Source organism: Myotis brandtii, unplaced genomic scaffold (assembly GCF_000412655.1).
Source record: "Myotis brandtii unplaced genomic scaffold, ASM41265v1 scaffold233, whole genome shotgun sequence".
NCBI classification, from domain to species: domain Eukaryota; kingdom Metazoa; phylum Chordata; class Mammalia; order Chiroptera; family Vespertilionidae; genus Myotis; species Myotis brandtii.
Window position 1 is genome coordinate 465,037 of NW_005358773.1, and position 9,229 is coordinate 474,265.

Consider the following 9,229-nt stretch of genomic DNA (forward strand, 5'->3'; position numbering starts at 1 on the left):
CTGGCGGTGCGCGTGGACCCAGGTGCGCCCGAGGGCGGGGGCAGGTGTCCCGGGAGAAGCCGCACTTCGGCCGGAGCTTGGGTTTTGGAAGCTCTTAATCGCTGGGAGGTTGTCCCCGGCCCACTGCGGGGCGAGAGGGGCCTCTGTCAAGGCCGCCTCTTGGCCAAGAATTGGCGCCGGCTTTCCCGCTGGGGAGCTTGATGAAAAGATTCCGGGAGCTGGACCTATGGCGCTCTTGGAGCCGGCAGCATCGGCGTGTTTGTCATTCGCCGCCCAGGCTGGGGGTCTGCTGTGAGCAGCATCCTCACGTGGAGGGAGAGGAATGACAGCTTCTCTTCCGCTCACCCTAGCCATCCTGGAAGATGCTGGTGCTGACATCCTGATGGAGGCCTTGGGCTCCCTGGGCTGTGAGTACCACATCGAGCCCCAGCGCCCCGCCCGGAGCCTCAGGTGGAGCAGAGTGAAGCCAGAACCTTGCCCCTGCAGTGTGAGTGCCCCAGCAGCCTCATTTCCAGGGTTTACCTAGTGCGGCCCTGGGTTGGGTGTTTTGCCACTGTGATTTCATGAGGCGGTTGCTGTAATCATGCACATAAGCTCAGAATGGGGAATGCTGAGTGGGTGATGCCCAAGCCACTGCAATGGTCAGTTGCAGGCCCGAGTCCAGGGCCTGAACTCATCTGGTGCTGAGGAATGTTCCATCCCCACTGATGCTGTGGTCAGTGCTCCTGCCGGCCCTTGGACCAGGGCTGGTCTTGGCCGTGGTAGGAGATCATCTTGGCTTCTGTAGATCTTTGTGGGCATGGGCACATGCCTGTGGCCATGAGCCTCAAGGTACTGTGCTGCCCGTGCCAAGGCCCTGGGACACTTGAGTCTCAGGATGAGCAGCAGTACCCCTGGGTATCCCTGCAGGTGCCTCCTGAAGTGTGGGCTGCGGGTGAGCATGAACTTCTGCTGCTGCTGGAGCCTGAGGAGTTTCTGCGGGGTGTCTTCCAGCTGACCCAGGTGCTTGGAGGGGGGCTGGGTTCCCAGTCTGGATGTGCTGTTCTGCCAGGCCTGATCAAGGACAGAGGGGTTGAGAGGGCATGCAGTGGGCTGGGGCTCCTCTCTGTTCAGCAGCCAAGATGTGAATGAGATGAGGGAAGACAGCTGGGCTCTTGGCCTGGGAGCAGACGGGAGCCACAGCTGCTTCTAGAGGGCAGCAGCAAGGATAACGAGGGCGCTCTGGAGAGTCAGAAGCCAGAAGTGGGGAACCGGTAAGAGGGGGCCTGGGGACTTGGGCTGCGAGTTGGCTGTGCAGTCCAGCTATGAGAGCCACCAGCCCAGACCCCACCTGGCTAAAGGAGCAATAGGGACTGCTCAGCTGATGTTTGTGCCAGAGGGTCATTAGGTTAGACCAGCCGTGGGCAAACTACGGCCCGCGGGCTGGCCCGTTTGAAATAAATAAAACTAAAAAAAAAAAAAGACCGTACCCTTTTATGTAATGATGTTTACTTTGAATTTATATTAGTTCACACAAACACTCCATCCATGCTTTTGTTCCGGCCCTCCGGTCCAGTTTAAGAACCCATTGTGGCCCTCGAGTCAAAAAGTTTGCCCACCCCTGGGTTAGACCCTCTGTCTGAGGTTCAGCATTTATCAAGTACCTGCTGCCAGGCTGGGATGCAGAGTGGACCAAGAATGGGAATGGGGGCTTTTGTAGGTCCCCTTGACCTCCTGAGAGGCACACAGCTGGTTTTCTAAAGAAAGCTGACTGGGCAGAGGAAGTCTGCTCCAGTCTCCTCCCAGCACCACAGTGTTGTTCTTGCTCTCCTTTCTGCAAACTGGCCGTAGTCTGGTGAGCCCTGCCTACCGCAGCCCCAAGGAACAGGGGTGGTAAACCTTCTTGGCTTGCAGATCTGTGGCCCAGCCTGTTCAGTGCCCTGGATCTCTCCTGAGAGCCCCACCTGCCTTCACCTGGCTGTCATCGGGCTGGATGCCTACCTGTGGTACCAGTCACCCTCACACCGAGCAGGCCTGGCTGGGGTGGGGGAGTTCAGGGAAAAGATCGCGGTAGCTCTGGGGCTGCTAAACTCCTCCCTTGGGTGGGCAGTGGAGGAAGCAGAACTCAAGGAGGGTGGGACCAATGGGATATGGGGATCTGGAGGGACAGTCACCTCTGTTCAGGTCTCACCAGCCCAATGCCCAGGAGATGCAGCAGCCAGAGAGTCCAGGGGTGGCCCGTGCAGTGGCGGCGGTCGGCTGGCCTGAAGTGGAGGAGGTGAGGACAGAGCAGGTTGGGTGAGGTGGTTGGCCTTGGCCCTGACAGGCTGGTCTCTGAGGTGTGATCTCAGGGTGGCATGTGAGGCTGGTCTCAGCTAGGTGTCCCCCAGGGGAGCCCTCCTCTGAGCCATCCTCATGGGTTTGTGTCCTCCTCAGGCCCTGGTGCTCCTGCAGCTCTGGGCAAACCTGGATGTGTTGCTGGTGGCCTCCTGGCAGGAGCTGAGTCAGCACGTGTGCGCCTTCACTAAGGCCCTCGCCCAGCGCCCCTTCAAGTGCGTGACCCCCACTTCAGCTGGTGGCTGCTATTGGGAGTGTTCACAGGAACACCTGGAGGGGTGGTACTTCCCGGGCCTCTTAAGGCCAGAGGGCTGAGCTGGGGGACTGGGTGGTCAGGAGAGATGAAGCCTCTAGAAACCCCCCTTTTCTCTCCCCATCAGGCAGTTCCAACAGTCCGGGACCTTTTCCTTCTGCACGGCTGGGCGCTGGGTGGCAGGCGAGCGCGTGACAAAAGATGGCACAGGGCTTCGGGGGGCCTGGTGGCGACAGATTAGGCAGTTCAACCGAGTCAGCCCGGCTGTGGCTGACGCTGTTGTCACTGCCTTCCCTTCTCCCCGCCTTCTGCAGCAGGTGAGCCCCCTCCTAGACTCCCAGACATGGAGGCCAGGTCCCCGCGGCCTGCCCTGCTCATCCCTGTGCCTGCCCTAGGCGTACTTGGCCTGCAGCACTGATCAAGAGCGCCTGGCCCTCCTGGCTGATCTCCCCGTGAAGGTGGATGAAGGCGCTCGGCCCCGAAGGGTGGGGCCTGACCTTTCCCGTCGCATCTGCCTCTTCCTGACCTCCACCAACCCTGACCTCCTGCTGGATCTGAGCTCCTGACCTGCAGGGCCTTCTCCCACCAACTGAACAGAAGGCACCCCAACAAGGGAGAGACCAGAAACCAAAGGGGCGGGGGGGAAAGAGCTCACCCAGCACAGCTGTCCCTCAGCCTGGGGAGGGGCTCAGCCAGGTCTGAACCCAGGGGAGGCGCAGGGAGAGGAAAGGCTCTGGGTAACGATGAGCAGAAGAAACTCCACGTGGGGCTGGAGGCTGGGGCAGGGCCCTGCGCACACTGGCTGCAGGCCTGGGGCCAACGGGGACAGCGGGGAGAGTTGGGTAGCACCTAAGTCCCTGCTGGGGGACATGCACCATCACCTGGAGGCGTGGGGGTGGCACTTTCAGAGAGAAGTGAGACAGAGTCTCAGGGGAGAAAAGAGAGCCAGGCTGCCTCTTCCCCAAGGGTATTGCAACACAACCAGGACCACGGGAGAAAAGGTCTTGATGTGGACTCCTTTTAATGCTACCACTATGGAGGTGTTAGGTATAAACTCAGAGTTTATTACGATCGTTTCAGTCTCAGACAGGAGGAACAACTGACAACATGCAAAGCAAGTGAGGACAAACCCAAGGTCCCCGAAGGCTGGCAGCTACAGGAAAGGTGACATCTGATGAGGCCACAGACTACAGCCTCCAGGCCAGCAGACTCAGTCCAGAAGAGCTGGTGTGGCCACTCATAAGAGACTCCAAGGAGAGAAGCAGCCACTGCCATACCCCGCACAGGAAACAGATGGATTCAGTTCTGGTCTCAGGATCCCAGGGCCTGCGGCCTCTGAACTTGCGGCAAGGCCTGACCTAGCCTCTGAGGGCAGGGGGACGGCCCAGACAGACCTTGGCCCAACTCCTCCCTCTCCTGTTACTCTGGAGCATGGCCTGAGGGAAAAGATGGAGAAAATGCTGTCCTCGCCTCAGGAGGCAGTTTTCATTGGAAAATAAGTTAGGTCCTTCGGCAGCGTTTTCTCTGGCAGCGCCGGGTCTCTGGGCTGTTGGGACTGACCGTGGCTTTGGGTGAGGGCATGGGGGACTTGTGGTGGCCACAGCTCATGCTCAGGACCCAGCCCAGCTTGTTTTGTAGCACCTGCTTGAGGCCAGGTGGCAAGGGCAGGCCCTCAAGCGTGTCCCCAGAGTTGGGTCGTAGCTGGCGCAGGCGGTGGCAACACAGGTACTGTAGGGAGGTGGCGCTGGCACAGGAGCGGATGACCTTCATGCTGCTCTTGGCCGCGGTGGAGCACACCATTGGATAGAACTTCCTGTTCTGCAGCTTTGTGGCTGCCACACCTAGAGGGGGCACAGCCTGAATCCTGGGCCAGGAGGGGGCTTAGCCATTCTTTGGACATCCTCCTGAGATAACTAGGGTGGCCCTTGTGCTGTCCCACCCTCTGGAGACCCTGGGACCTCAGGCTTCTTTCTTCAAGGATATCTTTTTGGGAAGCCTTAGGGCCACTCAGCCTGGGCCCGTCTCTGCTTCCTACAGGACCTCAGTAGCAGCCACACCCCACAGGTCTTTGTCTCCCCTGGGATCCTGGACACCCTCACCTATGCACTTCCTGTTCTTAAAGAAGGTCAGTGTCCCATGCCAGGTGTCCAGGTGCACGCCAATGATGGAGCCCTGGCCGAACCGCGAGGAGAAGCTTGTCTTGTCGCCCTTGTGGTGGAGGAGCCCTAGGGGGCAGCAGGAGGCAAGGGGTTAGCCTGATGTCTGGGGCCCCCTCCCAGCATGCCTGCCCTTAGGGGCCCCACATACCTGTGTAGGAGAGGCCCCAGCTGTCCTCATCCCTGCCAAGCAGGCTGCAGAACGTGTGGTGGTACTTGTCCAGGTCCACATCCGACGTCCCAATGCCCACCATCTGGAGACAACAGGCCAGGCAGAGGGGGGCCGGGGCCAGGACACCAGCAGAGCTCCTCCCCCCACGGCCCTGCCTGTCACTTACCATATCAGTGCCGTACACAGGTGAGGTCATCTTGATCTCCCAGAAGTGCTGCCCCTCCCCTAGTTCCTTGGTGCCTCGGATGGCCGCTGTGCCGCAGCTGTACTCCACATGGAAGTTGACCTTCCGGTTGTCACAGCTCAGCAGGGTGGCTGAGGACTTATTCAAGTCATCCCAGACCCAATCAAAATCTAGGAGAGGAGTGGGGATAAAGACACTTATGTAATAACTTAATAAAAAAAATTTAAAAAAAAATCTAGGCGAGGAAAGGCCAGGTTGGGGTAGTCTCGAACCCCTGCTGCGTCCTCATCTGGCCTAGAGATCTGCCCCAGCAAGCCCAGTGACCCCTCGCGCAATCAAAATACTCATCTTCCTCCCCACAGCGGCAGTCCTTGCCCCGGTGCGCAGCTGTGTGCAGGCTGCTGCAGAAGGAGGCCTCGCTCTGATTATCACAGTTGCAGAAGGACTCACCCGTCACAGGCACAGCACTGGGGATGGATGCTGGCAGGGACGAGTACTCAGGGTCAGAGTCAGAGTCACTGTGCTGAGAAAAAAGGGCAGGCTGTTCCCCCTACTGTGCTTCTGCCCTCCACCTGCCACAATACCCATCTTAGGCCAATGGGTGAACTGCTGATGCCCCAAGTTTAGCCTCAAAGGGATTCCCAAGGGCACAGCCGGACCATGCTTCTACAGTGCTCCCAGAGTGACTGCACACCTCCTGGCTCAGGTATGGGGAGGGCCTACCATGCTGCTGGGTTCCCGAGAGTGGGCTTCAAGGCCAACCCCATTTCTACACAGCCAGGGGGCCCGGGGACCCAGGCACTGATGAGCCCACAGCAGTGCTATATGCTTGGCCATCGTTCTGCAGCCAGTTTCTAGATCACAGGTAAGCTGTCCCCATCAAGGATGGCCTGAAGAAGGGGGGCCCCTGGCAAAGTCCACTGGTGCCCTAGTGAAGCCTGGGCCTCCCCACAGGCAGCAGCTGGGCTGTGGTAGTGCTGGCACACATTCCTGACTGCAGTGGCTTTATCATCCTTGCAACAGGTGGTTCTTAACCCCCACCCCAGAGCCCTAAGGAGCCAGGGGTTTCATGCTGCTTCCAACTTCTGTAGTAGGAAAACATTCGGGGGGCGGGGACAGGGGGCTGTCCCTCTACCTGAGGGGCTCGGTCCTGGGCTTGATCCTAGGCTGAGCTGGTCAGGTTCTAGCAACTGCTGACCCACCCTCTCCTGGAAGCCAGCAAGAGATGCTCTGTGCACCTAGTCGTTCCTGCTCTGAAGCCACACAGGCCCCTCTGGATATCTGCCTTGACTCTGGACCCCAGGCCTCTGCCTGCCTGCTCTGTAAGCCCTCTTGGGTTGGCTCAGGGTCCTGGTTAGGCTCCAGCCTCCACCCCGGGTATTCCTCTTGCCTCCTTGAAACCCTTTGCAAAGCAGCCCAGTGACCTTGCTCAGACCTAGGCAGATCATGCCACCCTGAGCATGAAGCCCACATACCCCCATCAGAGCTTACCTGCCCTGGTCCCTCCCCTCTTCCCCCACCTGTCATGAGGGAGAGCTCTTTGCCCCTGGATGGCAGCTTTCAGATATCACTCAAAGAGGCTCTTCTGGCCCTCCCTCCTGAGTCCTCTTCCTCCTCACCTGCTTCTGACAGTCTCCTCTGTCCTGTTGCTCTGACTCCTCCAACCAAAACAGAAGCTCTGCAGGGGAAAGGCCTCGTCCTTGTTTCTTCCTATTCTACCCAAGGCCCATGCAGAAGCTCATAAACCAACTGGAGAGACTAAGAGGGTTGAACTCCAATCAGAGACAGCCCCAGAAAGGAGACTGGAGGCAGGCCCAAATCACCCCACTATCAAGGAACGGTGATCTCCCAAAAGCCAAGGCAGGCACACTGCCAGCCATAGGCAGCCCCCTTCCCAGAGTCAGCAGCCAGGAGCACAGGCCTCAGTACCGAAGGCCTGGAGGTCAAGCTGGGCAGGGGGCAGACCCAGCCCCTCGGCAAGCCAGAGGGAACGGTGGTGTGTGTTTAGTCTTCAAGGATGCCAAGGTGACACACCCACCTGCTCGCCCACACAAATACTCCAGGCCAATTAGGTGATGGGGCAGGCTGCACGCAAGCATGTGTCAAACACTTGTACCCCAGCCGCCCAACACTGCCTGCATCCCAGAGTGATGAGCCAGTGAGGGAGGAACAGACACAGGAAAACAGACTGCTCCAGGCCACATGGCCAGGACAGGAGCTGGGAGAGAGACAGGAATGCAGGCCAGGACCTTGCTGGCCTGGGCAGCGATTTTGGGGAGACTCCCAGGATTCTGTCCATTCAGAACAGTCACTTTTAATTCTCCATCAGGGCCTGGCAGTTCCACAAGGCTTAGCTGCCCTCACTCAAGGGACAAGAGGTGCCCACCCACTATCCCCAGGATGCCTGGCTGAGCCATGGGAACATGCAGAGTGCCTGTGACGGCACAGACAAGTCACCTCAAGATCACCCCAGCAGGAAGCAGTGGAGGTGACTCAGGGCAGGGCCAACCCCTTGCTCTCGTCTAAGAGATTTTGGAAGATGACTGGAAATCTATTTCCCACCACTCCCTGAAGTGGGCACAAAAGCCACACCGCTCAGCTGTTCCCAGGGTCCGTACATCCAGCCTCTGGCTGCAGAGCCCTCAGGTACACCAGGCAGCCTGCACTGAGACCAACAGCTGAGCTGCTGTTCCAACCAGAACTTGGGAGCAATTGAGAGGGAGAAGGCACAAGAAGTGTGGTCTCCAAGACTAAAGATCGTTTCACATGCACATACACAAATATAGAGCACGTAGCTGTACAGGCAGGGGAACCGCCCAGGAGAGTGCAATGGAGTTAACGACAGCTACCTTCGGAAACTGGTTATAAGAAATGGAATGGAGAGATTCTGTTGAATGAACCGACCAAAGAACCAACTGCCACCCTCTTCAGTGGAAAGTGTAGAGAGAGGAATGGGGATCTACCCCGAGGTCCTGTCACCCCAGGGCCATGTGGATCCTTAACCAGGGTAAACCCGGGGTGAGCAGTAGGGTCCTACTGCCCTCTGTCCTCCGGGGCTTCTTGCGGAGGGGTCTCCGCACCTTAGTCCAGCAGTACCCACCTACCTGCCCATCAGAGTCATAGCCCCAGGTAGTGGTCCCTGCCAGAGCCATGGCCCGGGCATCTGCGTCTCGGTGGGCTGCACTCAGGACAAAATGCCATGCTCTGCTGCTCCGCGGGCGCCTGGCCATGGTGGACAGGATCTGAAAGAAAACAGGTTCTGAGCAAAGGAAACACCTGGCATACGAAGGTCTCCCAACAACCCCTGCATCTGGACGTGGCTGGCTGGGCCACATCCCCCTCAAGGGGGAGCATTTTGTGAGCCACATGGTGCTAAACTGAGGCTCCAGACCTCGCCTCACAAGCGCCTACCTCACTCCAGTGTCCAAGCACCTTGATAAACACTACGTAGAGTGTGTGAAAGGCCATCCAGACACCCATGGCTCTCCAATGCCTAGCTCAGTCCCGCCTTCAGCTCAGCCTAGGGAACCCAGCTGGGCTGCCTGGATGTCCCGCAGGCACCTCAGTCCTCACCTGGCTCCTCCTCCATTGTTGTTTGACAAATGGCATCTCCAGCCTCCGGGTTCCTCATGCCAGACTCATAGCATTCACCCCCCTCCCGACTTCCTCCTTCCCCACACCAGCTCCGCAGGGCCAGTCCCACCCAACACACTCCGATCCCTACACAGCCAAGCTGTTTTTAACACGAATCTTGAAACTTCAAGCAAACCTTAAATCTTATCACTCCTCAGGGATTACCATTCTTCTTAGGATAAAAGGCAACATCCCCCAAAGCCTATCAGGTTCCGCTGTGCCTCTCCAATCCAGTGGCCGCGTCCCAGTTGCTAGCTCTTCCCTGCCCTTTGCCCGGAATGCCTTCCCCTCCCCTCCTTGGCTCTGTTTCCGTAGCCGACTTACAGTCTGTCTCGATTTCTGAGTATCTACTGCCTAGTTCTCCCCCGGAACGAAGTCTCCAGGACAGGAACTGTCCCCCAGCGGGGACCCCGGCAGGCACAGGCCAGCGCTGTCGGCGGATGAACGCAGGCACCGCTTTCTAGGCTGGGAGCGCCTTCGGTAGAACCAGGCCCCCTCCCTCCAGCAGGGCCCCC

The 9,229-nt window shown here is 58.6% G+C and overlaps 2 protein-coding genes across 8 annotated transcripts; one reads left to right on the forward strand and one right to left on the reverse strand.

Annotated features, from left to right (window-relative positions):
- Window positions 1-6: 6 nt before the first annotated feature.
- On the forward strand, window positions 7-4,084 carry EME2 (essential meiotic structure-specific endonuclease subunit 2). Its single transcript, XM_014540001.1, has 8 exons — window positions 7-22; window positions 351-487; window positions 910-1,002; window positions 1,894-1,985; window positions 2,164-2,257; window positions 2,416-2,597; window positions 2,697-2,886; window positions 2,965-4,084. Exons 2-8 carry the CDS (start codon window positions 383-385, stop codon window positions 3,133-3,135), a joined length of 927 nt encoding a protein of 308 aa, XP_014395487.1. The 5' UTR covers window positions 7-22; window positions 351-382; the 3' UTR covers window positions 3,136-4,084.
- On the reverse strand, window positions 3,616-9,223 carry SPSB3 (splA/ryanodine receptor domain and SOCS box containing 3). 7 transcript variants are annotated; one of them, XM_014539997.1, is made up of 6 exons: window positions 9,066-9,223; window positions 8,186-8,323; window positions 5,424-5,604; window positions 4,877-5,251; window positions 4,669-4,794; window positions 3,616-4,410 (listed from the first exon to the last, which is right to left on the reverse strand). In XM_014539997.1, exons 2-6 carry the CDS (start codon window positions 8,309-8,311, stop codon window positions 4,070-4,072), a joined length of 1,149 nt encoding a protein of 382 aa, XP_014395483.1. In that variant the 5' UTR covers window positions 8,312-8,323; window positions 9,066-9,223; the 3' UTR covers window positions 3,616-4,069. The 7 variants fall into 7 exon arrangements, with proteins under 7 accessions (XP_014395483.1, XP_014395482.1, XP_014395484.1 ...); XM_014539996.1 differs by having other exon boundaries at window positions 9,039-9,223; XM_014539998.1 differs by lacking the exon at window positions 9,066-9,223 and having other exon boundaries at window positions 4,877-4,979; window positions 5,064-5,251.
- Window positions 9,224-9,229: the final 6 nt, after the last annotated feature.

Coding starts and splice junctions, on each gene's coding strand:
- SPSB3 (XM_014539997.1), bottom strand. CDS start 8,311: ATGGCCAGGCGCCCGCGGAGCAGCAGAGCATGGCATTTTGTCCTGAGT. Junction 5,252..5,423: donor CTGTGGGGAGGAAGATGAGT/ATTTTGATTGCG, acceptor CTCCTCTCCTAG/ATTTTGATTGGGTCTGGGAT. Junction 4,795..4,876: donor CTGGGGCCTCTCCTACACAG/GTATGTGGGGCC, acceptor GCTGCCCCCTAG/GGCTCCTCCACCACAAGGGC.
- EME2 (XM_014540001.1), top strand. CDS start 383: ATGGAGGCCTTGGGCTCCCTGGGCTGTGAGTACCACATCGAGCCCCAG. Junction 2,258..2,415: donor GCTGGCCTGAAGTGGAGGAG/GTGAGGACAGAG, acceptor TGTCCTCCTCAG/GCCCTGGTGCTCCTGCAGCT. Junction 2,887..2,964: donor CTCCCCGCCTTCTGCAGCAG/GTGAGCCCCCTC, acceptor TGCCTGCCCTAG/GCGTACTTGGCCTGCAGCAC.